This window comes from Paramisgurnus dabryanus, chromosome 24, assembly GCF_030506205.2.
Source record: "Paramisgurnus dabryanus chromosome 24, PD_genome_1.1, whole genome shotgun sequence".
Lineage (NCBI taxonomy): Eukaryota > Metazoa > Chordata > Actinopteri > Cypriniformes > Cobitidae > Paramisgurnus > Paramisgurnus dabryanus.
In genome coordinates this window covers 12,100,539-12,127,124 of record NC_133360.1, presented here as the reverse complement: position 1 = coordinate 12,127,124, position 26,586 = coordinate 12,100,539, and the positions used below count along the sequence as shown (strand labels likewise).

Here is a 26,586-nt window from a genome sequence, read left to right as displayed (position 1 = left end):
TAATTATTTTATACTCAGTTAATGCCGTTATTCATTTAATTTACTTTTTCATTTGAATGTTTTTTTATTATTTTTACGAATTCCCTGCCGTGCAGTCAGCAACCGCTAGTTGGCGTAACAACCATAGATATGTATATAAAGGCTAAATGGCTCAAGGCGGAGTCAGCTGTGTCGTCACTTGGCGGCCATCTTAGGTCAGTGCTGCCATAGTGCTGCTCCCTGCTGCTGTGGACGGAAGGTGAGTGACATACGCCAACTAAAATGCTCGCAACTTGCTGAATTCTTGACGGATTTACAAACGGTTTGGTTTTTTACAAACGTTATTAACGTGGCTATAATTCCGGATGCTTTAACATGTTTCATGAATTTTTTATTTTTTTTAGTATACGTATTCAGTGTCATAGGTACATCTTTGACGTTTATAACAAACCAATCCGTTTGAAAATCGGTAAAAAATTAAGCAAGTTATGGTCATTTAAAAGTACCTGCATCATTAAAACTCAATGCTACGAGTGAGCGAGCGCCCTGTCCTAAGATGGCCGCCAAAATGCGGACGTTCCACTCAATTGGCCATCAGCGCGGACGAGCCATCTAGCCTTTATATACATATCTATGGTAACAACAACATAACGGCACAAATAGGAAACACAGACAGAGGGAGAGAAAGAGGGAGACTGCTTGAGATTCATCTGCTTTATTTATCTACAAACTACAAGCATTTTATTCATTCATGCATAGAGACTTTTCATTGTGAAAGGTAAGACGGAGTGTCGGTCTAAATATTTGTTAAACATTCAATTTAAAGTCTGTTTATTTTACGTGACTAGGATATAAAAACGCACATTTTTATTGTAATGCTTTAATTTCAGTCCTAAAGTCGCTTTTTAGAATAAATATTTTAATAAGGTAAGTTATATTTTAACCAATCATTATTGATAAGAGCAATGTTATTTGCACTCTCACTGGTTTCGGTTTCGTTTCTTGATAAATAGATTTTTATAAACTATCAGTTTGAATTGAGCATGACTAAACTCTTGTACCCTGACGTAAAAAAATCATGGTTTATTTTGTCAAAATGTTATTTAGTTTAAAATGCAAATATATCCCAACAGAGACCATTATAGTTTCTCTAATACCAATAGAATTCCCATTAACCTGCTAAGGCCTGGTGTCACATTTATTGTTGTTTGCGCCATAATACTAAATTATGTCTAACTGGAACCTGTTGTACACAAAAACGTGGACAATTACACTACTTCATGTTCAAAGAAAAATGGTTGGTTATTATATATATTGGTTCTTCCTAACCCCAAATACCTGGAAGAAATCTAAAAAAGGCAAAGCAAAGCTCGGGTCCTTAGGAGGTTAAAACCATTTTTTAACCATATCTCCAATATTACAGCAACAGTAATATGATATATTATTTATTTTTTAATATACATTTGGATTTGCTTACATGTTAATGTATATTATCTCTTGATTTGTTCCTCAGGACACATGGCTTCCCTCACATCTAGATTAACCAAAAAAGAAAAACAGCAGCTCTGTGCCATGTTGGGTGATGTGGATCTGACTCTTCTCTTTAAAGCATCTGTTCATGGATATAATGCTGCTGCTTTTCACCAGCGCTGTGACAGTCAGGGTCCAACTTTACTCGTAGCCTACAACAGCTCAGGCCACATATATGGTGGATATACGAGTAAAGATTATACTCAAAGTAGGCAGATTGTTATTGATTCTGAGGCCTTTCTTTTCTACTTTCCTATCAATGCCGGCCCGAGGCATAAGCGAACCAAGCGGCTGCTTAGGGCCCCGCTGGCCACCAGGGGGCCCCCGCCCCAATCGTTTTTTTTATTTTTATTTTTTATACAATTAAATAACTTAAACAGGTAATATAAATGGATGAATGAATGAATACGAATTTATAAATGAATAATTAAAGACAAGAAAATTTTGATTTGCAGACAACTATGTGTCTGCAGTGCTAGCGTTTTAGTCAGGCGCAACATAGACACCTGCGCCACCTGCGCGTCGGCGCGCAAGTGCACAACGTCGTCACTCACTGTAAACAATGATGAGCCATTTGACATGTAAAAAAAAAGGATATATCTCTCTGGGGCCGAAAAGAGAACAAAGAAAAGGACCGAGGATGAGAAAAAAGAGCAAGATAAAGGTATGTTTGCATGATTATATACAGTATGTTTAATTTGTGTTAGTGGTGTGACAGATCGTTAATCCGTGACCGTGATCGACCCACGGTTCGGCTCGCATGCGCTTAAATAGTGAAAGTTTATCATTTGCACGTGTTTCAAAGGCTTGCAAAAGTTAACATTTCAAGTGATTTTAAACATTTTATCCCGCAAAAAGGCGCTAAAGTGAGCAGTATTCTGCAAGCCCATGCGGTTTAAATTGTCCAGCCCAGCTCCCTTCAGAGATCAGAACACTTACACTTGATGTTTAAACTTTAGAGAGAGTTCCGCTATTTTGTGTCATACTGTAGTCCATTAACATATATTTGAGGAATAGAGCACTGAAAAGAACATAACGATTTTATGCTCCGCCGTCTGTATTTCCGTCTGTGTGAGCGCGCCGCGTATAAGTGCACTTAGTAGGGCACACATAAAATCTTTCTGTTCTTGACAGGGCACATACAAACAAAATGATCTCCACAGTACTCTTTTCCAATAAAAACAGTTGTTTATGTCTTTAGACTGTTTATGTATAGATTAGACAGAAACCAGGTCCGTGCTTCTCTTAAAGAGACAGTAACCTTAATTAACCTACTTAAGTCTGTGTCATCAATGTTAATCAAACCTTCCAAGACAAAGAGAAAATCACTTCTGTAGCTCTAAAAAAGAATAATTATATTTAATTCATACAATAAAGTGTTATGATTCATTTGATTTGATTTCTGTTCCTAATGCTAATTTTAGCCCTTACTTAATGTGCAACTTTGTTCTTTTTATAAATGTTTGTAAGTAATTTCTTCATTTTTTTATTAGTTTTTCCAACCCCTTATTCTGCTGATCCGAAAAATGATCAGATCTGTGCCTCAAAAACCATAATGTGATCCGAATCGTGAGTTTTGTGATATATCACACCCCTAGCTAGCATTGCTGTATGTGTTGAAGTGAACGTTCCAACATCGGTAATGTTCCAGCTTCATAGGCAAAGCACATGCGCTCTCTGTCTAAGATCTTTGGTAAGAGATGGTATTGGACTTTATGAGAATATATACCAATACCATGTTGGGTAGGGAGATTTCTGTGATGAAAATGGACTTCAATCTTATTTATATGGTGGGTAGTGATGTAACAGTGCTATCCTATATTTATTTATTTATTGCTTGTTGTGTAAGTAATGAAAAATAAGCAAAATAAACTCATTCTGCTCGATCAACTATGCACTTATCCAATGCTATTTTTTTCAGGAACACTGTTGAAGTACTTTGGAGCACAACCAACTCCACCCGCCCCTGATGTTTCATCAAGTGTCAGTGTCTCCACAGCTGATGATGCAGCAGATGAGGTTTTTCTTGTTGGCCAATGTTAACATTCCATAGCCTGTTAATATGACATGACACATTGAAGAATAAAGTATTTTATTTAAGTATAGATTTTTTTCATTATTTAAATTATTATTCATTTATAATGTAACATTAGAGCGTGACATTTGTGTCCGCGTGGTGGGAGGGGGGGCCCCCAAACACATTCTGCTTAGGGCCCCCAAGAGGCTCAGGCCGGCACTGTTTCCTATTCATGGCGGGAACCCTGTCTTCATCAAAATAGCTCCTGGACATAATGTACGGATTGATGACTCAGATGGGCCCAGTTTTGGGCAAGAGTTATACTTTATGCATAAAAATCAACCTTATCTATATGATGAGACACATATGGGATATAAACGCGGCTCATTTAATTATGATGCCTTAAATCTTTATGGAAACAACACTCAGCTTTGTGAATGTGAGGTGTACAGGGTGAACAAGAGTAAGTCTATCATCAGAAAAAAAGTTTTATCACGACTTATAATAATGATAATAATACATTTAGGACATACATTTAATAATTTATTAAACATTGTTTATTAACACGTTCAAACATCTATTCAATATTTGTCTTCCAGTTGTTAATCCTCCAGTCACTGCAGGTCCAGACAAGGAGAAGCCATGGAGAAATATTCTGTGGACAGAAAAGTATGTTTTCACAAAATGTTGTTTCACCCTGTTGCTCATTTCATGCTGTTAAACTAATGGTTTAACTGCTATTGTAGACAAAAACAAGACCTCATGAAGTGCATCAAAGATCATAAACCCCTGGTGTCCTCTGTGAACCGCGTTCGAATCCTAATGATCGGTCCTGTAGGTGCTGGAAAGTCCAGTTTCTTCAACTCCATCAACTCCATCTTCATGGGTCGCATGACCAACAAAGCCATGGCAGGATCTACAAGCACCAGTCTCACCACACAGGTACAATAAAAGCTTCCTTTATTAAGAAGAGCATTAAATATCTCTTCATGACTTATTGTTTTGGTCCCTATATTTTCTTTTAGTTTCGCACATATCCACTGAAAGATGGCCGTGATGGAAAGCCATTGCCATTTGTGTTGTGTGACACTATGGGACTGGAGGAGCAGACAGGTGCAGGTCTGGATATTGAGGACATCAGCAGCATCATTCAGGGTCTCATACCCGACCGATATCAAGTAAGATGAACATTAAGATGATATGGTTGTATCCAAATTAACTAGTTGACGTTTTAAGTTGATTCTTAATGTACTTTACCATCAACTGTTTTGCTTAAGTTCAACCCCATGGTACCATTTCATCGTGATGAGCAAAAGTCCTCCAGACCTTCATCTCTACAGGAGAAGATCCACTTTGTGGTGTTTGTGATAGACGCCACCAAAATCTCTCTCATGTCCGGCAAACTGGAGGAAAAACTTGCAGCCATACGCAAAAAAGTGAACTCGCTGAGTAAGTACATTTATAAACACATGATTTCGGTTCTTAATGCTGATTGGTCATTGGAACTTTATCACAGAGTGACTGAGTTTGTATCTGTGCAGCCAGTTGATATTTTTGTGCCATAGCAGCAACATCTTTAAGCATCTTCAAGATGTATAAATTTAAATTTGTGTTGCATATTAAGCTGCTGATATCTCTGCTTAATCAAACAATTATCAGGTGTTCCTCAAATCGTCTTGATGACTAAAATAGATGAGGCGTGTCCTCTGGTGGAGGAGGATCTTCAAAAGGTTTATGTCAGTTCCTACATTAAGGCAAAGGTGAGATCTTACAGAGCTGAAACTGTGTGATATGGAGCTGAAAGTGTGAGAGATGGACTGAGAGATTTGTATTGACTCTACAGGTACAGGAGGTCAGCTCTCGACTGGGTGTTCCTGTGTCTTGTGTGTTACCTGTGAAGAACTACAGTCAGGAGCTTGAACTGAACCTCAACTGTGATCTCCTGCTCCTCACCGCTGTACAGCAGATGCTCAACTATGCTGAAGATTATTTGGATGATGTTGGTGCCAATGTTGCTTAAAGTTTTAAAAATTTTTGTTGTTAACTTGTACACTGCATTTCCAGGACTTCGTCCAGCAGTAATGTAATCATTATTATTTTTGTAATACTATTACTGTCCAGGTAGATCATCACACTGCCATTCAGACACAATGCCCACGAATGATGATGCTGATATACTGAATAATGTTGAAGTTTCCAGCTAAAACCTGTTAACTTGACATTGCATCAAGAGAAAGCTGATAGTTCATTAAATTACATTTCAATGCCTTCATTTCAATTGTGGTAGACAAAAAGATGCAGTATTGATCAAATTGTAATTTAAAGATGTATAATTAAAATGTAATATAATTCAAGTGCTGTAAGTTGTGGATTACCCATAAATATGTTATTTCCAGAATATGTGTTTGAAATGGCACCTATAAATGTGTATTTCATTTGTTTTATTATATTTAATAAATGAACTTATTTAAACACTACAAATCTACAAATTATGTGAGACGTATAAGAAAATGTTGAATTAAGTAATAAAAATAAACATAACGTGGGTACTGGGTTAAGCAAACTACGGATGTCAATATCATTAAGTGCTTTTTAATATCACATTTCAATAATATCCATTGCAGGATTCAATTTGTTTTAGTGGTCAAAATTACCATTTAAAATTGTTTACAAAAAACACTTTCCCTTTGTTAATTTTTAAGGTAACACTTGCTTTTATTGATTTATTAAATGTAACAAATAATACATAGATTAAACACTAAAGCTCCAGCATAGAGCATTGTAATTAATTTTTTGTTTCCCTGCCGTGCATTTACCAACCGCTAGGGGGCGAGAATCAATTTGGCACAAATGGAAAAAACAGACAGAGGGAATTAAAGTGAGAGCGGGAGATTGCGGTTCATCTGCGTTATTCATGTAAACTATAAGCATTTAATTGATTCATGCATTGAGAGCTTGGATTGTAAAAGGTGAGAAAAACTGTTCATGTAAATATTTAGTTAAAAACTCAATAAAAAAAACGATGTTCTGTTTTATTTGAGTAGGATATTATACACACAATTGTATTGTCATGCTTTATTTCAATCCTGAAAGTCGCATGTTCGTTTAAAAATGTTAACAAGTTAATCTATTAATTTTAACAAACGGTTAGTGATGAAAACACTATTAATTTATTTCGTAACCCGACTTCCGGTTATGCATCAACACACGCGTCGTGACCGGTCGTGACGCCGTGTAACTTACGGTGACGTCAAAACTAATTAGACATACACCAGATTTCAAACTCTTAATTTTTCCTGAAATATTTTACATTAAATGTTATATTTTTATTATATATACATTTATTAATTTGTTTACATATTAATGTATGTTTGTTTTGTTCTTCAGGACACATGGCCTCCCTCACACCTAGATTAACCACTAAACAAAAACAGCAGCTCTGTGCCTTGTTGGGTAATGTGAATCTGACTCTTCTCTTCAAAGCGTCTGTTCATGGATATAATGCTGCTGCTTTCCACCAGCGCTGTGACCGTCAGGGTCCAACTTTACTCGTAGCCTACAACAACTCAGGCTACATATTTGGAGGTTACACTAGTAAAGATTATACTCAGTGTGGTAGGATTATAGCTGATCATGAGGCTTTCCTGTTCACCTTTCCTATTAATGGTGGTGTGCCAGTCTCCATCAAAATAAGAAATGGGAGTCGTGCACGTCTGGATGACTCTGGAGTGCCCAACTTTGGCAAAGAGCTGTACTTTATGTATAACAATCAACCTTTGGTACATGACGATGAAAATGTGGGATATGCAAGTTTCACGTTCGATTATGATCCCTTAACCATGTATGGAAGCGACTCTCAGCTCCGAGAATGTGAGGTGTACAAAGTGAAGAAGAGTAAGTCAGAATAAAGTTTTTATAAATACTTAAAAAAAATACATTTAGGACTTCATTAACATTGTTTATACTTTGACAGCACATTTTAATCATCATTCAATATTTGTCTCCTAGTTGTCTCACAGGTCACTGCAGGTCCGATCAAAGAAAAGCCATGGAGAAATATTCTGTGGATACCTGGGTATGTTTTCAGCAAATGTTGTTCTCAACCTGTTGCTTATTTTATGCAACTAGCAAAAACCACTAAATAAGAAGTTATAACTGTTTCCATAGACAAAAGCAAGACCTCTTGAAGCGCATCAAAGATTATAAACCCCTGGTGTCCTCTGTGGACCGGGTTCGGATCCTAATGATCGGTCCTGTAGGTGCTGGAAAGTCCAGTTTCTTTAACTCCGTCAACTCCATCTTCATGGGTCGCATGACCAACAAAGCCATGGCAGGATCTTCAGGCACCAGCCTCACCACACAGGTGCAATAAAAGCTTCCTTTATTAAGAAGAGTTTTAAATATTTCTTCATGCTTTGATTTGGTCCCAATTTCACATCAATGTTCTCTTTTAGTTTCGCACATATCCACTGAAAGATGGCCGTGAGGGAAAGCCATTGCCATTTGTGTTGTGTGACACTATGGGACTGGAGGAGCAGACAGGTGCAGGTCTGGATATTGAGGACATCAGCAGCATTCTTCAGGGTCTCATACCAGACCGATATCAAGTAAGATGAACATTAAGATTATCCGGTTGTATCCAAATGAACTAGTTAAGGTTTTAGGTTGATTCTTAATGTACTTTACCATTAATTGTTTTGCTTTAGTTCAACCCCATAGCATCATTTCATCCTGATGAGCAAAAGTCCTACAGACCTTCATCTCTACAGGAGAGGATCCACTGTGTGGTGTTTGTGATAGACGCCACCAAAATCTCCCTCATGTCCAGCAAACTGGAGGACAAACTCGCAGCTATACGCAAAAAAGTGAACTCGCTGTGTGAGTTGTACCATGATTCTGGTTCTTAATGCTGGTTGGTCAATAGCTGTGGGGTTTTTTGTGTCATGGCAGCATCTTCAAAATGTATGTGCGTTGCATATAAAAATACATTCCTCAATATTGCTTTACTGATCAATTTTCAGGTGTTCCTCAGATCGTCTTGATGACTAAAATAGATGAGGCGTGTCCTCTGGTGGAGGAGGATCTTCAAAATGTTTATGTCAGTTCTTACATTAAGGCAAAGGTGAGATCTTCCAGAGCTGAAACTGTGTGATATGGAGCTGAAAGTGTGAGAGATGGACTGAGAGATTTGTATTGACTCTACAGGTACAGGAGGTCAGCTCTCGACTGGGTGTTCCTGTGTCTTGTGTGTTACCTGTGAAGAACTACAGTCAGGAGCTTGAACTGAACCTCAACTGTGATCTCCTGCTTCTCACCGCTGTACAGCAAATGCTTAACTATGCTGAAGATTATTTGGATGATATTGATGCCCATTAAAGCAAATGCTTATTAAGTGCTACTTGAAGTTGTAATGTAAATAATCAAATGTATGTTAATTTTTGTTTTTGGGCTAAGAAAAAGTTCACATTTATGAGGATGATGTTCATAATAAGGTAACTTGCTGGAATTATGGGAAGATAAACACAATCTAAAAATATTTGATGGGTATTTTTTGTATACTGCATTTACAGAAGTCCAACCATTAATACTGAATTATTTTGAAGTATACAGCAGATAGCAGCAGTGATCTTGACATTGCTGTTAGGTCATAACAATTACATTTCAAATCCCTGATTTAAATGAAATGGCACCTATAGAAATGTAATTGTAATTTAATTTTGTTTCAATATGTTTAATAAACAATCTTTGCACAAGAGTTTTATTTTTGTTCAAGAATTTTTTTTTAAAAGCCTACTTTTATTGATTTATTAAATGTAACACATGATGTATGGATACACCAAAGCTCAGTGTTGCAAAGATCTGTAATATTTTTTTAAATGAGAAAGGATTGTCATGTAGGTTATATAACATTATTAAAGTGCATTCTGCTACTCAATACTCATAATAACATGATCATCATACAGCAGATACTACAAATAATATATTTAATCTTATACTGATTTAGTGCAGTGATGCATTTTATTCAGTTTTTTATTTCAAGTCAATGTTTTTTTTTCTTTTGTACGATTTCCCTGCCGTGCATTCAGCAACCGCTAGGGGGCGTAAACACCGCAAACTCCAGCAGCACAGATAGGAAACACAGACAGAGGTGGAGGAAGGAGGAGACTGCTTGAGGTTCACCTGGCATTTAATTGATTTATGCATAGAGACTTTTGATTGTGAAAGGTAAGATAGATTGTCGGTCCAAATACTTTGTTAAACATTCAGTGAAGAAGGTTTTATATGATTGGGAAAGTAAACACATTTTGATTGTAACGATTTAATGTCAATCATGAAAGTCGATTTTCTACGGAAGCCGAAAGGGATCGTGTACTATTTTTAATTGTTGCTGGCTTGTTTTCTTATGATCACGGCTTAATTTCTCGTTATATCGTAATAACAAAATTTGTTTTCTCGCGATCTCGACTTAATTTTTTTATGATGTCGAGATAACAGGGTTTTTTTGTGATCTCGACATAACAAAAGTTGTATTATTGTGATCTACTTAAACCTTACGTGTAACTTACTCGATAAATGTTGTTTTGTTTGTAGACAACAAAAGCCTTTTTTTGTTAAATTTGCATGGATGGACAAATTAGACATGGATGAGGGATTCGATTTTTCAGTAATTGACAATTTAATAGTGGTAAATGTAGGGACCGTCTCTAAAGTTACTCTATAATATACACGTTTCTTCTTTTAACAACATTTAAATAGAATGACTTAAAGTCTACAAACATAGTCATAAAAACAACTGTGTTCATGTGGTTGTCAGCTATAATGCACACTTTTTAGGTTTTTGATATTTATCCAAATAAACTGTTAAATACTATTACGTGTACATTATTGCTTTAGAGATGGTCCCTAAATTCACAAAAAAAATCACCGTTCAACTTTATTTATTTATTAAGTCTCGGTATTTATTCAAAATACACGAAATATTATGGACATACATTTTTATTTTGTTTAAAGTGTCTAACCAAAAATCAGAGTTAAAGTAAAAACAGTTTTACTTGCTAAAACCACGTTGTAATGGTTTCCATTACATATACCATTATATAAACTATACTGTTGAAACCATTACAAAATTTCTTATTGTTCTGTTTTATTGGTTCCCATCCACCAGATAACATCCCACCAATAAACCCAACAGAGACCATTATAGTTTCAATAAAACCAGTACAATTCCCATTAAAAACAAGTTAAAACAATTTGAAATACAGCAACGTTAATATGATGTATTATTTACATTTTGATATACATTTGGATTTGCTTACATGCTTATGACCGAATATTATCTCTTGTTTTCTTCTCCAGGACACATGGCTTCTCGCACATCTAGATTAACCAAAAATCAAAAACTGCAGCTCTGTGCCATGTTGGGTAATGTGGATCTGACTTTTCTCTACAAAGCGTCTGTTCATGGATATAATGCAACTACTTTCCATCTGCGCTGTGACCGTCAGGGTCCAACTTTACTCGTAGCCTACAACAACTCAGGCTACATCTTTGGTGGATATACGAGTAAAGATTATACTCAGAGCGGGCAGTATGTTACTGATGAGGAGGCTTTCCTGTTCAGCTTTCAAGGCAAAATCCCTGTGCGCATCAAAATTAACAGTGGACATCACGCACGTATCGATGACTCTAGAGGACCCAACTTTGGTCAACAGTTGCACTTTTGCTATAACAACCAACCAACTGTGTTTAATCAAGGGGGCAATGCATTCAACATTAATACTGCCTTAATGTATGGGAATGATGGGAACCTGATTGAATGCGAGGTGTTTAAAATTGAGCAGAGTATGTCAATCATTTACTCCCTTATTTATAGTTTAAAACTTCAATCTAACTATATTCAAATCTATTGTTAACATTAACCCAATAGGAAGTTATGTAACAAATCTTACATTTTTTTTAGTCTCTCAGGTCAGTCCTGAGAAGAAAGCATGGAGGAATGTTGTGTGGACAGCTAAGTAAGTTTTCACCCATTTTCTTTAATTTCTCAGTTGTTCATCTTCAGTGGTAATCTGATCTCAAAACTCTTACATTATAAATATGTGATCTTTGTAGCCGAAGAGAAGAGCTTGTGAAATCAATAAAGACCCATAAGGTGTCCTCTGTGAACCGGGCTCGAATCTTAATGATTGGTCCTGTGGGTGCTGGAAAGTCCAGTTTCTTCAACTCCATCAACTCCATCTTCATGGGTCGCATGACCAACAAAGCCATGGCAGGATCTTCAGGCACCAGTCTCACCACACAGGTGCAATAAAAGTTTCCTTTATAAAGAAGAGTGTTAAATATCTCATCATGACTTATTGTTTTGGTCCCTATGTTCTCTTTTAGTTTCGCACATATCCACTGAAAGATTTCCGTGATGGAAAGCCATTGCCATTTGTGTTGTGTGACACTATGGGACTGGAGGAGCAGACAGGTGCAGGTCTGGACATTGAGGACATCAGCAGCATCATTCAGGGTCTCATACCAGACCGATATCAAGTAAGATGACCATAAAAATTAGCTGAAGTATAGGTTTTTAAATTGATTCTTAATGTACTTTACCATCAATTGTTTTGCTTAAGTTCAACCCCATAGCATCATTTCATCCTGATGAGCAAAAGTCCTCCAGACCTTCATCTCTACAGGAGAAGATCCACTGTGTGGTGTTTGTGATAGACGTCACCAAAATCTCTCTCATGCCCAGCAAACTGGAGGAAAAACTTGCAGCCATACGCACAAAAGTGAACTCAATGGGTAATTGCACTTATAAAACACATGATTCTGGTTCTTAATGCTGATTGGTCATTGATACTTTATCACAGAGCGACTATTTGTATCCATGCAGCCAGCTGTTATTATTGTCCCACAGCAACATCTTTAAAATGTAAAAGTGTGTTGCATATTAAGCTGTTGACTCATATCTTTGCTTAATTAAACAATTTTCAGGTGTTCCTCAGATCGTCTTGATGACTAAAGTCGATGAGGCGTGTCCTCTGGTGGAGGGGGATCTTCGATATGTTTATGTCAGTTCCTACATTAAGTCAAAGGTGAGATCTTCCAGAGCTGAAACTGTGTGATATGGAGCTGAAAGTGTGAGAGATGGACTGAGAGATTTGTATTGACTCTACAGGTACAGGAGGTCAGCTCTCGACTGGGTGTTCCTGTGTCGTGTGTGTTACCTGTGAAGAACTACAGTCAGGAGCTTGAACTGAACCTCAGCTGTGATCTCCTGCTTCTCACCGCTGTACAGCAGATGCTCAACTATGCTGAAGATTATTTGGATGATGCTGCTGATGCCATTTAGAGCAAATGCCTATTAAGTGTAACTTGAAGTTATACTGTAGATAGTTACATGTAAATTTGGTTTTGGGCTACAGAAAGATTTCACATTTATGAAGATGATGTTCATAATAAGGAATTTTCTTTTAGAATTGTTTAAAATTAAGACAAAACATATTTTTGTATACTGCATTTATACAACCATTGATACTGAAGAATGTTGAAGTATGCAGTAGATAGCAGTAATCTTGATATTGCCATAGCAAAAAGCTAATAGGGCATTAAAATTACATTTCAAATCCCTGATTTCAATAGAGGGGACAAAAAATACAGGATTGTTCAAACTCTGGTTAAAATCGAATAATATTCAAGTTCTGTAAGTTGAGAATAACCCGTAAACATGTTCATCTACATGCAACGAACGGGGAATCAATGTTTAAAATGGCACCTATAGAAATGTTTCATTTTGTTTCAGTATGTTTAATAAACAAACATATGTTCAACAAGACTAATTTTAATTCTAAAGAAGAGTCTTTAAAGGCGGGGTACATGATTTTTGAAAACACTTTGGAAGAGGGTACCAAAACACATCTGTAGCAAATCAGCACTAAGGGGCTGTCTACTAACCCGCATTGTTGTCTGGGTTGCGTATGTGTGGGGCGGGTCTATCAAAAGAAGGTCCAGATTCTATTGGGGTAGGGGCGTGTTCATTTAGGTGATTTCAAGTGTCAACATTGGCTTTAGGTGTGTTCGAGATCATCCGGCGCTGCGCAGACCGATCGGCGAGGGTTGCCGCTTGCAGTCGAGGGAGGAACTGAAGACGGAGCCGTCAAGTCGGACACCTGCTGCTTGCCGTAGTGACGTGTGCACCGTGTTTCCTTGTTTTTAATCGCAAATGAAGTAAATTAGATGCTAAATTTGATAAAAACAAACCTTTTAATAAAAAGTTGCAACCAGAAACATTTTATATCGAATATTTTAATTGCTGCTTATACTGTATACCCAAACGGGAAACAAGCCTATATTATCAAAATACCAATAGAGTTTGTTATTTGCATTTTTATTTTATTACATGACACAATATAACATATTTAAGCATATTAAAGTGTTTTTTCCTGTTTTAAAACATGAATTTATAATGTTTATTAGTGGAACTAAAGGTTGGATGAAACTTGAAACGCACGTGATCGTTGTCATCAGTAAGGCGACCAATCATGTAAAGCTGTGTCGTCATTACAACTCCGTGCAGCTGCTCTGGAAAAGCTGCACCGGCTGAGTTAGCCGGCTACTCTCGAAACGCTCTCGCGGTACTTAAAAACCATATGACACAGTCGCCTGCAGCGCCAGCTGAAGTCGGACAAAATTACTAACCGGAATGCACTGCTTCAAGTCAGCCATCGATCGGTCTGCGCAGCGCCGGATGAAGTCGAACACAACTTTTCAGAGATGCACCCCACCTTTAATTCAAACCAAGGTCATTCAAATTGAGTAAGCATATCTTGCACAATGCACATCCCTTTTTTTGCATTATTATAACAACAACAATGTATCCAATAGGGAATAACAATAAGCATATTTTAAGATACAAAAAAAGTATTTCCTCAAGTGTGTAACATTTGTAGGCACATTTTAATAAAATCATGAACTTACGAATCATAAAAAAAATATTTTTTAATGAACAATACAATAACAATATGGAAAAAAATTTTTTTTACAAAGAAAGAGACTCAGACTTAAATGTCAGAGGGGTGGAATGTCTTTGGATAGATATTTTATAAGTAATTTTTACATTCATTTTTAAAACAATTAAAGGACAGGATATTTGGATCCTCTGCCTGCCTTTCACCAACGTTACATAGACAGCTGTACAGTAAAAAACGGTATTGTAACAATGTAACAAATGCTCAATAGTTTCGCATTCTTTCAAACAAAAAGGCTCTACTTCTAGAGGATTTTTTTACTTAGTCTCAGCGGCTGGATAAACATTATTAAAGTATTATTCTGCTTCTAAATACTCATAATAACATGATCATAGCACAGCATACATAAACTAATCAGCTTGTTTAGTACTATATATAATCACTCATTTAATACAGTAATGGGTTAAAATTAACTTTTTTAGTTTCCCTTCTTTGCATTCACCAACCGCTAGGGGGCGAAAATCAACTCGGCACAAATGGAAAACAAACCGAGGGAATTAAAGAGAAAGCGGGACTCGAGATTGCATGAGATTCATCTGCGTTATTCCTGTAAACTATAAGCATTTTATTGATTCATGCATAGAGTTTGAATTGTAAAAGGTAAGAAAGACTGTTCATCTAAATATTTTGTTAACATTCAATAAAAAATGGTTCTGTTTTATTGACTAGGATATTATACACACATAATTGTATTGCCGTGTTTATTTTAATCCGGAAAGTGGCCTGTCCGTTTAAACTTTTTAATAAGTTTAAAAAGTTATATTTTAATAACCGGTTAGTGATAAAAACAATTTATTTAAAAACAATGTTTTGATTTCGTTTTTTTACATTTGGGATTCTCCAATTAAACAGGCTGATTCCTATTCGTTTGAATTAAGCATAAACACACGCCTGACGTCGTGTATGGTGACGTAAAGAAAGTATGGTTAAAATACACCAGGGCTGTGTCCGATATAGCCCCAATACCCACTATTTCCTAGTTTATTAAACTAATATAGTTCACACGGATGAGTGAATGAAAACGATCGGACACTTGAGCTCACCGGAAGTGCTATAGCGCAGCAGGCGCCATCTTTTGGCGCGAGCGGCTAGCTTTGAGTGTACATCGGTTGTACACTTATTACTGCTGTGCATTATGAAGTTAAATGAGTGCACTCAATAATACGTCCACTATGATTTGGTACACAACTAAAAATTAATGTTACCTAAAATAGTGCAATATTTAAGGATTTTGGCTCTGTCCCAAATGGCACACTCCGGACTTATGGACTTCGTCAGAGTCCACACTTTGATGACATCATATAGTGCAGACCTAAGGGACCCATTGATGCGAGTGCATTAGGGTGCACCGGAGTCGTATTATGAGACAGACTCGAGCGTCACGCTGGAAATAGAAAGAGAAGATGCAGTGTCAGTGTCAACTATTCCCTTCCTTCGCAAAGACTTCTGGGTTGGTATAGTGCACGAAGCCTGCTGCAGTCCGGGCTTCGCCAAAGACTGCATCCGAGGTGCAAAGGGGGCGCTGATGAGCAAACTTCGGAACGTAAAAATGACAGATGGGACACCTTATGGACTCGTAGACTAATCGAGCACACGCAATTTAAGGCCACGAGACTGAAAGTCCACATGAAGTGCGCCATTTGGAACAGGCCCTAATATTGTGCTGAAATCTTTCACCTGAAATGTTACATTTATAATATACATATTTGCATTAATGTGTGTTTGTTTTCTTCTTCAGGACACATGGCTTCCCTCACAACTAGATTAACCACTAAACAAAAACAGCAGCTCTGTGCCTTGTTGGGTAATGTGGATCTGACTCTTCTCTTCAAAGCGTCTGTTCATGGATATAATGCTGCTGCTTTCCACCAGCGCTGTGACCGTCAGGGTCCAACTTTACTCGTGGCCTACAACTTTTCAGGCTACATCTTTGGTGGATATACGAGTAAAGATTATACTCAGTGTGGTAGGATTATAGCTGATCACGAGGCTTTCCTGTTCAACTTTCCTATTAATGGTGGTGTCCCTGTCTCCATCAAAATAAGAAATGGGAGTCACGCACGTCTTGATGACTCTGGAGCGCCCAACTTTGGCAAAGAGTTGTACTTTATGGATAACAACCTACCTTACATAAGTGAGGCAGGGAAATCCGGAAATGGAGATTATGTGTTTGATTTTGATCCCTTAACCATGTATGGACGCGACGATCAGCTCCGAGAATGTGAGGTGTACAAAGTGAAGAAGAGTAAGGCAGAATAAAGTTTTTATAACTACGTTTAATGATAAATTTGGGACTTCATTAACATTGTTTATTATAATTGACAGCACATTTAAATCATCAATCAATATTTGTCTTCTAGTTGTCTCACAGGTCACTGCAGGTCCGATCAAAGAGAAGCCATGGAGAAATATTCTGTGGATACCTGGGTATGTTTTTACAAAATGTTGTTTTTAACATGTTGCTTATTTTATGCAACTTTTAAAAGCCAGTAAATAATAAGATTTAACTGCTTCCATAGGCAAAAACAAGACCTCATGAAGCGTATCAAAGATCATAAACCCCTGGTGTCCTCTGTGAACCGAGCTCAAATCCTAATGATCGGTCCTGTAGGTGCTGGAAAGTCCAGTTTCTTCAACTCCATCAACTCCATCTTCATGGGTCGCATGACCAACAAAGCTATGGCAGGATCTTCAGGCACCAGTCTCACCACACAGGTGCAATAAAAGCTTCCTTTATTAAGAAGAGTGTTACTCTTCATGCTTCAAATTGGTCCCTGTAACAGGTCAATGTTCTCTTTTAGTTTCGCACATATCCACTTAAAGATTGCCGTGATGGAAAGCCATTGCCATTTGTGTTGTGTGACACTATGGGACTGGAGGAGCAGACAGGTGCAGGTTTGGATATTGAGGACATCAGCAGCATTCTTCAGGGTCTCATACCAGATCGATATCAAGTAAGAGATGAACATGAAGAAGATACGGTTGTATCCAAACAAACTAGCTGAAATATTTGTTTTTATGTACTTAATCATTATTTATCTTGCTTAAGTTCAACCCCCTAGCATCATTCCATCCTGATGAGCAAAAGTCCTCCAGACCTTCATCTCTACAGGAGAGGATCCACTGTGTGGTGTTTGTGATCGATGCCACCAAAATCTCCCTCATGTCCAGCAAACTGGAGGACAAACTTGCAGCCATACGCAAAAAAGTGAACTCGCTGAGTAAGTGCGTTTATAAAACACATGTTTCTGGGTTTTTTGTATCTTAGGAAGATCTTTTAGCATCTTCAAAATGTGTGTTGCATGTAAAGCTGTTGATACATATCTCAATATTGCTTTAATGATCAATTTTCAGGTGTTCCTCAGATTGTCTTGATGACTAAAGTAGATGAGGCGTGTCCGCTGGTGGAGGAGGATCTTCGAAATGTTTATGTCAGTTCCTACATTAAGTCAAAGGTGAGATCTTACAGAGCTGAAACTGTGTGATATGGAGCTGAAAGTGTGAGAGATGGACTGAGAGATTTGTATTGAGTCTACAGGTACAGGAGGTCAGCTCTCGACTGGGTGTTCCTGTGTCTTGTGTGTTACCTGTGAAGAACTACAGTCAGGAGCTTGAACTGAACCTCAGCTGTGATCTCCTGCTTCTCACTGCTGTACAACAGATGCTCAACTATGCTGAAGATTATTTGGATGATGTTGATGCCCATTAGAGCAAATGCCTATTAAGTGTTACTTAAAGTTATACTGCAGTCTTGTGGCAAAAAGCTGTTAGGCCATTATAATTACATTTCAAATACCTTATTTTAATAGAGGTGACTAAACTGCAGTGTTGTTCAAACTATAATTAAAAAAGAATAAGAATTAATAAAATTCAATTTTGTATATAAAATACCCATAAACATGTTCATCTACATGCAACAATCGGATAATCTGTGTTTAAAATTTTGTCAAATATTTTTAATAAACAAACTTATGTTCAACGAGACATTGCAAAATTATTTTATTTCTCAAGAAAAGTCTCTTAAAATATGTAAAATAGTACTGACCGATTTAAGTTTTCCAACAATGTGGTGGTGGGCGTGGTTATTTCAAACGGGCGTTCTTTGTTGAAGTAGGTCCGCGTGGTAGGCGTGGTTTGTGGCCTCGCAGACGCATACTTGCATCGTTGCTGTTCTCACAGTCTGTTGAAAAAGATGAGAAATTTAAAGCGTAAAACCAAAAGGAGTGTCGTGTGGGATTATTTCACCCTTGAAGACGAAACGGTTCGATGCAGACTGTGCAATGCAGTGTTGAAGTTCTGCGGCGGCACCAGCACGATGCAGTATCACATCGGCAGACGACATAGCAACACGGGGCTGCAGTCGTTAAGGTCCGGTTCGCGGAGGTCTGATTCGGCTGGGGAGATAACAAAGAGGGTTTGTAACGTTTGTTTCTTCTTGGGTTTCTTCGATTTCACTGCGCGATGCGAAGATTAATCGGCGAATGACAGCAAAGTACTGCGAGAGCGATTCGAAAGCACAGCCGTCGCGGTATTTTGATGTCATACACCGAGCAGTCTGCGCAGCGCGGCATGAAGGCGAACAGGCCTTCTGTTTTGTTGAGGAAAAACACATCTTAAAACACGTGTTTATCGATCAAATTGGTTTGCGAAACTTTGCATCTCTAATAGTAATTTAAGTCTAATATTTAACAAGCCGAATCTGGTTCGATTCGCGATCGTCTTCGTGCAAATCCTGCCATTTAACCCTGATCAAGAATAACATTGTGACTTCATTGTCACCTATGCATGCACATTATTTACAATCAGTACTTTTGTGCTTTGTGTCAAGAACACATGTATTTATCTGTTTTGCATTTTTTTAGGTGAAAACCTTTCCCCTCTCTTCCAGTTTATCTGATGAGCAAGTACTTCAACTCTGTGCCATGCTAGGTGATGTGGATCTGACTCTTCTTTACAAAGCATCTGTTCATGGATATAATGCTGCTGCTTTCCACAAAAACTGTGATCGTCAGGGTCCAACCTTACTCGTAGCCTACAACTCCTCAGGCTACATCTTTGGTGGATATACGAGCGTGGATTACGCCCAAAGTGGGCAGAATATTACTGATGAAGAGGCTTTCCTGTTTTACTTTCAAGGCAAGATCCCATTGTGCATCAAAGTTAACAGTGGACATCACGCACGTCTCGATGACTCCGGAGGGCCCAGCTTTGGTCAACAGTTGCACTTTTGCTACGACAACCAACCGCTTTTGTGCAATCAGGGAGGTTCTTCGTACAGTTTTAATACTGAGACTATATACGGCAACGACACTCAGCTTTGTGAATGTGAGGTGTACAAAGTGAAGCAGAGTAAGTCAATCATCAGTTTTTATCACTTCCTGTATTTTCCAACATTGCAACTAATTTAAATACACTCAGTGTCTCAGGTCAGTGTTGAAGAGAAACCATGGCGGGACATGCTGTGGACAGCCGAGTATGTTTTCACTTTTTCTTCCTTTTGCTAATTTCCTATTGTAAAATAGTTAACATGTGATCTGTTTTGCAGGCGAAGAGAAGAGCTTGTGAAAATAATCAAAGATCATAAACCCCTGGTGTCCTCTGTGAACCGGGTTCGAATCCTGATGATCGGTCCTGTAGGGGCTGGAAAGTCCAGTTTCTTCAACTCCATCAACTCCATCTTCACAGGTCATGTGACCAACAAAGCCATGACAGGATCTTCAAGCACCAGCCTCACCACACAGGTACAAAATCATCAAAACATTCAATTATTAAGAGTATTAAAAATTTCTTCATGAACAGGTCAATGTTCTCTTTTAGTTTCGCACATATCCACTGAAAGATGGGCGTGAGGGAAAGCCATTGCCATTTGTGTTGTGTGACACTATGGGACTGGAGGAGCAGACGGGTGCAGGTCTGGATATTGAGGACATTAACAGCATTCTTCAGGGTCTCGTACCAGACCGATATAAAGTAAGATGGGTACAAAGTTAATGCAGTTTCTTTGGATAATTCAGTTTTTCAATAAGCACACCTTTATTTCATGAAATCCTCTTAATTTAGTTCAATCCTGTGGCACCATTTGAACCCAATGAGCAAAAGTCCTCCAGACCTCCGTCTCTACAGGAAAAGATCCACTGTGTGGTGTTTGTGATAGACACCAACATAATCTCCCTCATGTCCAACAAACTGAAAGAAAAACTCGCTACTGTACGCAGAAAGCTGAATTCATTAGGTAAGTGTTCTTATGTAGCTCAACTGGTTCAATTCCAACCAAAAACATACTGGTATAATGTATATCATGAATGCATTGCAGGTGTTCCTCAAATCGTCTTGATGACTAAAGTCGATGAGGCGTGTCCTCTGGTGGAGGAGGATCTTCAAAATGTTTATGTCAGTTCTTACATTAAGTCAAAGGTGAGATCTTACAGAGCTGAAACTGTGTGATATGGAGCTGAAAGTTTGACAGATGGACTGAGAGATTTGTATTGACTCTACAGGTACAGGAGGTCAGCTCTCGACTGGGTGTTCCTGTGTCTTGTGTGTTACCTGTGAAGAACTACAGTCAGGAGCTGGAACTGAACCTCAACTGTGATCTCCTGCTTCTCACCGCTGTACAGCAGATGCTTCGCTTTGCAGACGACTACTTTGATGATGTTTCTCCAATAGAGGGCGACCTCTCATAAAGAGCCGCTGGTAGTTTTTACAGATTTATTATCTCAGTTCACAAGATGTGTATCAGCTTTCTTCAAAATACTGGCATAATAAAGTATTATCATCTCTTTTTATTTATTTATTTGTTTATTTATTTGTTCTGTTCGGTATTGACTGGTATCTTTAATATTTACTGAGTATGTTTATTTCACAGATTGAAATTAATGTGAAATCATACAGTCATAATACAAGTAGATTTCTGAGTTTACTTAAAGGAAAACACCACGGTTTTCTTATGTTCTTATCTCAACTTAGACAAATTAATACATACCTTTCTTTTTTCAATGTGTGCACTTTTAATCTTTGTTCAGTGCTTCATGAATGTGTTAGCATTTAGCCTTGCCCTATTCATTCCTATGGCTCCAAACAGAGTTTTATTTTGTGCAACCATACTTACTCATGTAACTACTGCTGTAACAGTCTTTAAATCGGGAAAACATGGAAGGCTTCTAAATTCATCCCTGTTTGGATCCTAAGGATGAATGGGGCTAGGCTAAATGCTAACACATTCACAAGGCGCTGTACAAAGAATTGAAAAAAGATAGGTATGTATTAAGTTGAGGTAAGAACATAGTAAGATATTAATAAACGGTGATGTTTTCCTTTAAATAAGGACATACCGCCCACCCAGAGTCGTATAAAGAGAGAGTTACGACACACTTTGATCTCGCCGCCGCGCGGTCACGTGATTCATGTAACGTTCTACAGTTCCAAAACAAGCCAGGCTGTCAATCTGTTTGCATAAGTTTTTAGCTATTTAAGGTAAATATTAGCTTGTAATGTGAATTGATTACTATACTTACTATGTTTATATTTTTTTACTAGGGAGTGATGGAAATACAGTAAATCAGTTAAAGATAAACAGTTAATGGTGACCCAAAGATAACTGTGGTTATCTATAGCAACTACATCAACAGTTTATCTTTTATTTTTGTAGCAAAAATATGGCTATATAAATGGCTATCAATCTACTAAAAACATAATTCCTACACTGTTACTATATTAAAATGACAAAAAATATCGCCAATGTGTTTATTTGTAACAGTTAAACATAACAGAAAAACACTAAATTAATATTTAATTATATTTATAGTACACATTAAATGTTAATATAATTATACATGATTTTCGAGGATACTTCACTCGTTTTACCTACCAAACACAACGAAACACACAGCAGCATTGTGAAGCAGTGTGACTTTCTTATGAGGCATTAAGCTTCTCGCTGTTGCCCCCTAGTGTTACTCGTAATAGATAAAAAAAGATACGATAAGGATATATTAAAGTAGATGGCCACCAGTAATAAAATATTAAACCATTAAATATATATTATTCACACAGTACACACAACTCATTAAAATATTAAAATTTTACTAGTTATTATTAATGATATTCATTACCTACAGCAGAGTTAAAAAAAATATCATTGTTGACTATATTCATAAAATGTCCGAAAATGTAAAGAGAAACAGTAATTTCATCGATTTACCAGCAGGTGTCATTGAAATGAATGGGCTTTAGTGCTACGTTTGGAACTACGGGTCACTACATGACACGCTGTTACTTCCGCATTCCATTCTTACAACGGACGTCTATGTGAGTGTCGTAACTCTCTTATTATACGACTCTGCGCCCACCAAACTCATTTTTTAAAATATTAACAGCTACGGTTTATATACAAACACGAGAGACCTAAACAGAGTCAAGTAACTCTTCAAATAGTTTTGTTTGTGTCATGCACTGAGACCTCAATGCTGACCACACAAACCTCATTCATACACAAAATAATACATGTACTCTTCCTACTAAACACTTTTGTTCAAATTACTTTTTAAACCTTTGCTGGGAGAACATTTTAAAATCAGATGTTATAATGATTTTAAGACTTATGAATAGTATGTAGTGGAAAAAAGTCAAATTTAAATCCAATTTGGTTACAAGAAAGTTAGAAAAAAAGTGGTAAATACATTTTATAGGTTTTGTATATAATACAGATCTTCCTACCTCAGCCAACAAGCAAGTATTTAAAGGGATAGTTCACCCAAAAAAAGAAAATTCTGTCATCATCTAGTCACTCTCACATTATTACAAACTTGTATAAATTTCTTTGTTGTGATGACAAAGAACATTGTTACAAAGGAAGTCTTGGGGTTTTGAAACCAAACCGATCATGAGCCCCATTCACTTCCTCTATGTTCATGAGAACAAAGACATTTATACAGGTTTGTAACAACAAGAGAGTGAGTAAATGATGACAGAATTTTCATTTTTGGGTGAACTATCCCTTTAAGATTTCCATATGCTGGACAGCCTTGGTGTCGGGTAATGTGCTGGATAAGAACCTGATTTACATGCTGTTTTGGTCAAAGTCCACTTGACGGTGCAAGCGTTCGAAGAATCGTAAGTTCTACTGTAACTGTAATACTATAAAATACTTATGCTCTGGGATTCCTCTAAGTGTTTTATTGATAGCTAAAGATTCTTCAGCCTAATAACGCACGCAGTCATTTGTAAATGGCTTTGCACATTTAAAGATATTTTTTATTTCAGTTTCGTTTTCAGCCATGCAATTTAGTCAAGTAACTTAAAGTGTCTAAATAAAGAAAAGCTGTAATGATGCAGAAATCTTGCTTTTGGTCAATTCTTTGAAATCTTTGTGCAATGACTCTCAGATAACAAAAAATCTAATAATTAAATTTAACAGCACATGATTATGTCCCATATGTAAAAATAGAGCATAATATGTGTTTGTTTCCTTGAATTTTTTTGGCCACAGATGCAACAAGCGAAAGTTAGAAAAGTCTGCTCATCTAATTTATCAGAAGATCAAAAACAACAGCTCTATGGTTTGCTGGGTTATGTGGAATTGACTCTTCTTTACAAAGCTTCTATTCATGGATATAATGCTGCTGCTTTCCACCAACGCTGTGATCGTCAGGGTCCAACTTTGCTCATGGCCTACAACAACTCAGGCTACATCTTTGGTGGATATACAAGTAAAGATTATACTCAGAGTGGGCAGGGTATTACTGAAGAGGAGGCTTTCCTGTTTAGTTTTAAGGGTAAAACCTTTGTAAGCATCAAAGTTAACAGCGGACAATATGCACGTTATGATGACTCCGGGGTGCCCAACTTTGGCCAGTTGTACTTTTGCTATAACAACCAACCAACTGTATATAATCAAGGCGGTGATGCATTCAGTTTTAATTCTGATACATTATATGGAAACAACACTCGTCTCAATGAATTGGAAGTGTACAAAGTGGAGGAAAGTAAGTTAATAATAAAACACCTTATTGCACTTTTTTTTTTTAAATACAATTGTATTGTTTAGTACATATAACAGTCTCTGTTAATGTAATATTTAATTAAACTGTTGTTAACTAGTTCAATAAAAAAACATATTTTTTCAGTTTCTCAAGGCAGTGTTGAGGAGACCCCATGGAGGAATGTGTTGTGGACAGCTGAGTATGTTTACATTTATGCATTTGGCAGATGCTTTTATCCGAAGCAACTTACGATGTATTACATAATATACAAATTTTAACAGTATGTGTATGTTCCTTGGGTTCGAACTCATGACCTTTACACTGCTATCGCAATGCAATGCTCCTACATCAAATGATAAAAATGTGATCTCCTTGTAGACGAAGAGAAGATCTTGTGAAAATAATCAAAGATCATAAACCCCTGGTGTCCTCTGTGAACCGGGTTCGAATCCTAATGATCGGTCCTGTAGGGGCTGGAAAATCCAGTTTCTTCAACTCCATCAACTCCATCTTCACAGGTCATGTGACCAACAAAGCCATCGCAGGATCTTCAAGCACCAGCCTCACCACACAGGTACAATAAAACAGCACTAGGTTTTGACTTGCTGCTGGTACTTATAAATTATAGGACTTTATATTTTAGGAATCATATGGATTATATAATATATTGGCAGCGATTGTCCCACAATAATTTCACTTTTTGTTGATAGTTTCGCATATATCCACTGAAAGATGGCCGTGAGGGAAAGCCATTGCCATTTGTGTTGTGTGACACTATGGGACTGGAGGAGCAGACAGGTGCAGGTCTGGATATTGAGGACATCAACAGCATCATTCAGGGTCTCATACCAGATCGATATAAAGTAAGATGGGACCAAAGATAATGCAATTTCCTTATAATATGAATGAAAATTAACATGTATTCTTTGAATCATTACTCTAAATTTTTTTAATTCAGTTCAATCCTGTGGCACCATTTGAACCCAATGAGCAAAAGTCCTCCAGACCTTCATCTCTACAGGAGAAGATCCACTGTGTGGTGTTTGTGATAGACGCAACCAAAATCTCCCTCATGTCCAGCAAACTGGAGGACAAATTTTTTGCTATTAGAAGAAAGCTGAACTCACTAGGCAAGTTAGACTTTTACTTTTCATGTATTTGTAAATTAGTATTGGTAAAAGTAAAAGTTTTTGGTATTAAGCTAAGTCTAAACAACTTTCAGGTGTACCTCAGATCGTATTGATGACAAAAGTAGATGAGGCGTGTTCTTTAGTGGAGGAGGATCTTCGAAATGTTTACGTCAGTTCCTACATTAAGTCAAAGGTGAGATCTTACAGAGCTGAAACTGTGTGATATGGAGCTGAAAGTGTGATGGATGGACTGAGAGATTTGTATTGACTCTACAGGTACAGGAGGTCAGCTCTCGACTGGGTGTTCCTGTGTCTTGTGTGTTACCTGTGAAGAACTACAGTCAGGAGCTTGAACTGAACCTCAACTGTGATCTCCTGCTTCTCACCGCTGTACAGCAGATGCTTCGCCTTGCAGACGACTACTTTGATGATATCAGTCCAACGGAGGACAAGCCATGATAAATAACTACTGTAAAGTTTTTCTGAGTTCTTGCAATTGAAAGCAGATTAATTTTCTTTGCAGGATCTTTAGAATTGGACTATAGGCTTGTCTGTTCCGTCTCTTTTCTCATTCAAATCCATTCAAGACATTTGTGAGAAACATGTAAAGTAACATCACTTAAGCATCATGTTACATACAGAATAGTTGCTTTTTATAAACATGTACTGTAATCCCAGTCCTGGGTGCTTATTGGTCAACAGCCATCCCTCATTCTGATCGTTGTTTTTTTGTTTTTTTTGCATTCGGGTACAGTCAGTGTTTTCTAATGAATGTGTGAAATTAAATGTTTCAATAAAATTAAAGAAATGTATGTTTTAATATTTGTGTGCCAACTATTTTATAAAAGCAACAATGCACTGGAAGGTGAGCCATATTGTGGCGATTTCAAAAAGTATTGCAGGTTCATCAGATTACTATTTTATTTTTGATG

At 37.4% G+C, this 26,586-nt stretch overlaps 6 protein-coding genes across 6 annotated transcripts; all 6 read left to right on the top strand.

Moving 5' to 3' along the window:
• The first annotated feature begins 621 nt into the window (after positions 1–621).
• Positions 622–5,963, top strand: LOC135727756 (interferon-induced protein 44-like). Its single transcript, XM_065245767.2, has 9 exons — positions 622–757; positions 1,493–1,766; positions 3,757–3,989; positions 4,126–4,195; positions 4,273–4,468; positions 4,552–4,704; positions 4,804–4,975; positions 5,186–5,286; positions 5,370–5,963. Exons 2-9 carry the CDS (start codon positions 1,498–1,500, stop codon positions 5,544–5,546), a joined length of 1,371 nt encoding a protein of 456 aa, XP_065101839.1. The 5' UTR covers positions 622–757; positions 1,493–1,497; the 3' UTR covers positions 5,547–5,963.
• Positions 5,964–6,398: 435 nt separating this feature from the next.
• LOC135727760 (interferon-induced protein 44-like) lies at positions 6,399–9,208 on the top strand. The gene is made up of 8 exons (XM_065245773.1): positions 6,399–6,495; positions 6,914–7,420; positions 7,535–7,601; positions 7,694–7,889; positions 7,981–8,133; positions 8,233–8,404; positions 8,548–8,648; positions 8,732–9,208. Exons 2-8 carry the CDS (start codon positions 6,919–6,921, stop codon positions 8,900–8,902), a joined length of 1,362 nt encoding a protein of 453 aa, XP_065101845.1. The 5' UTR covers positions 6,399–6,495; positions 6,914–6,918; the 3' UTR covers positions 8,903–9,208.
• Positions 9,209–9,669: 461 nt separating this feature from the next.
• Positions 9,670–13,284, top strand: LOC135727783 (interferon-induced protein 44-like). Its single transcript, XM_065245800.2, has 8 exons — positions 9,670–9,751; positions 10,883–11,368; positions 11,487–11,541; positions 11,639–11,828; positions 11,912–12,064; positions 12,148–12,319; positions 12,512–12,612; positions 12,696–13,284. Exons 2-8 carry the CDS (start codon positions 10,888–10,890, stop codon positions 12,867–12,869), a joined length of 1,326 nt encoding a protein of 441 aa, XP_065101872.1. The 5' UTR covers positions 9,670–9,751; positions 10,883–10,887; the 3' UTR covers positions 12,870–13,284.
• Positions 13,285–14,874: 1,590 nt separating this feature from the next.
• On the top strand, positions 14,875–18,294 carry LOC135721649 (interferon-induced protein 44-like). Its single transcript, XM_065244057.2, has 8 exons — positions 14,875–15,144; positions 16,283–16,789; positions 16,905–16,971; positions 17,064–17,259; positions 17,346–17,498; positions 17,594–17,765; positions 17,899–17,999; positions 18,083–18,294. Exons 2-8 carry the CDS (start codon positions 16,288–16,290, stop codon positions 18,251–18,253), a joined length of 1,362 nt encoding a protein of 453 aa, XP_065100129.1. The 5' UTR covers positions 14,875–15,144; positions 16,283–16,287; the 3' UTR covers positions 18,254–18,294.
• Positions 18,295–18,645: 351 nt separating this feature from the next.
• LOC135727677 (interferon-induced protein 44-like) lies at positions 18,646–21,322 on the top strand. Its single transcript, XM_065245638.2, has 8 exons — positions 18,646–18,958; positions 19,407–19,893; positions 19,963–20,017; positions 20,090–20,285; positions 20,362–20,514; positions 20,605–20,776; positions 20,858–20,958; positions 21,042–21,322. The coding sequence occupies exons 1-8, from the start codon at positions 18,737–18,739 to the stop codon at positions 21,225–21,227; spliced, it is 1,572 nt and encodes a 523-aa protein (XP_065101710.1). The 5' UTR covers positions 18,646–18,736; the 3' UTR covers positions 21,228–21,322.
• Positions 21,323–23,324: 2,002 nt separating this feature from the next.
• Positions 23,325–26,292, top strand: LOC135727789 (interferon-induced protein 44-like). The gene is made up of 8 exons (XM_065245813.2): positions 23,325–23,655; positions 24,032–24,527; positions 24,669–24,723; positions 24,903–25,098; positions 25,235–25,387; positions 25,483–25,654; positions 25,747–25,847; positions 25,931–26,292. Exons 2-8 carry the CDS (start codon positions 24,032–24,034, stop codon positions 26,111–26,113), a joined length of 1,356 nt encoding a protein of 451 aa, XP_065101885.1. The 5' UTR covers positions 23,325–23,655; the 3' UTR covers positions 26,114–26,292.
• Positions 26,293–26,586: the final 294 nt, after the last annotated feature.

Bases quoted from the DNA above. Each gene is read 5' to 3' on its own strand.
- LOC135721649 (XM_065244057.2), top strand. From the start codon at position 16,288: ATGGCTTCCCTCACAACTAGATTAACCACTAAACAAAAACAGCAGCTC. The intron at 16,790-16,904 runs GTAAGGCAGAAT...TTTGTCTTCTAG, and splicing joins GGTGTACAAAGTGAAGAAGA to TTGTCTCACAGGTCACTGCA. The intron at 18,000-18,082 runs GTGAGATCTTAC...TTGAGTCTACAG, and splicing joins GTTCCTACATTAAGTCAAAG to GTACAGGAGGTCAGCTCTCG.
- LOC135727789 (XM_065245813.2), top strand. From the start codon at position 24,032: ATGCAACAAGCGAAAGTTAGAAAAGTCTGCTCATCTAATTTATCAGAA. The intron at 24,528-24,668 runs GTAAGTTAATAA...ATATTTTTTCAG, and splicing joins AGTGTACAAAGTGGAGGAAA to TTTCTCAAGGCAGTGTTGAG. The intron at 25,388-25,482 runs GTAAGATGGGAC...TTTTTAATTCAG, and splicing joins TCATACCAGATCGATATAAA to TTCAATCCTGTGGCACCATT.
- LOC135727760 (XM_065245773.1), top strand. From the start codon at position 6,919: ATGGCCTCCCTCACACCTAGATTAACCACTAAACAAAAACAGCAGCTC. The intron at 8,134-8,232 runs GTAAGATGAACA...GTTTTGCTTTAG, and splicing joins TCATACCAGACCGATATCAA to TTCAACCCCATAGCATCATT. The intron at 8,405-8,547 runs GTGAGTTGTACC...ATCAATTTTCAG, and splicing joins CAAAAAAGTGAACTCGCTGT to GTGTTCCTCAGATCGTCTTG.
- LOC135727783 (XM_065245800.2), top strand. From the start codon at position 10,888: ATGGCTTCTCGCACATCTAGATTAACCAAAAATCAAAAACTGCAGCTC. The intron at 11,542-11,638 runs GTAAGTTTTCAC...TGATCTTTGTAG, and splicing joins AATGTTGTGTGGACAGCTAA to CCGAAGAGAAGAGCTTGTGA. The intron at 12,065-12,147 runs GTAAGATGACCA...GTTTTGCTTAAG, and splicing joins TCATACCAGACCGATATCAA to TTCAACCCCATAGCATCATT.
- LOC135727756 (XM_065245767.2), top strand. From the start codon at position 1,498: ATGGCTTCCCTCACATCTAGATTAACCAAAAAAGAAAAACAGCAGCTC. The intron at 4,469-4,551 runs GTACAATAAAAG...ATTTTCTTTTAG, and splicing joins GCACCAGTCTCACCACACAG to TTTCGCACATATCCACTGAA. The intron at 4,976-5,185 runs GTAAGTACATTT...AACAATTATCAG, and splicing joins CAAAAAAGTGAACTCGCTGA to GTGTTCCTCAAATCGTCTTG.
- LOC135727677 (XM_065245638.2), top strand. From the start codon at position 18,737: ATGAGAAATTTAAAGCGTAAAACCAAAAGGAGTGTCGTGTGGGATTAT. The intron at 20,286-20,361 runs GTACAAAATCAT...GTTCTCTTTTAG, and splicing joins GCACCAGCCTCACCACACAG to TTTCGCACATATCCACTGAA. The intron at 20,777-20,857 runs GTAAGTGTTCTT...AATGCATTGCAG, and splicing joins CAGAAAGCTGAATTCATTAG to GTGTTCCTCAAATCGTCTTG.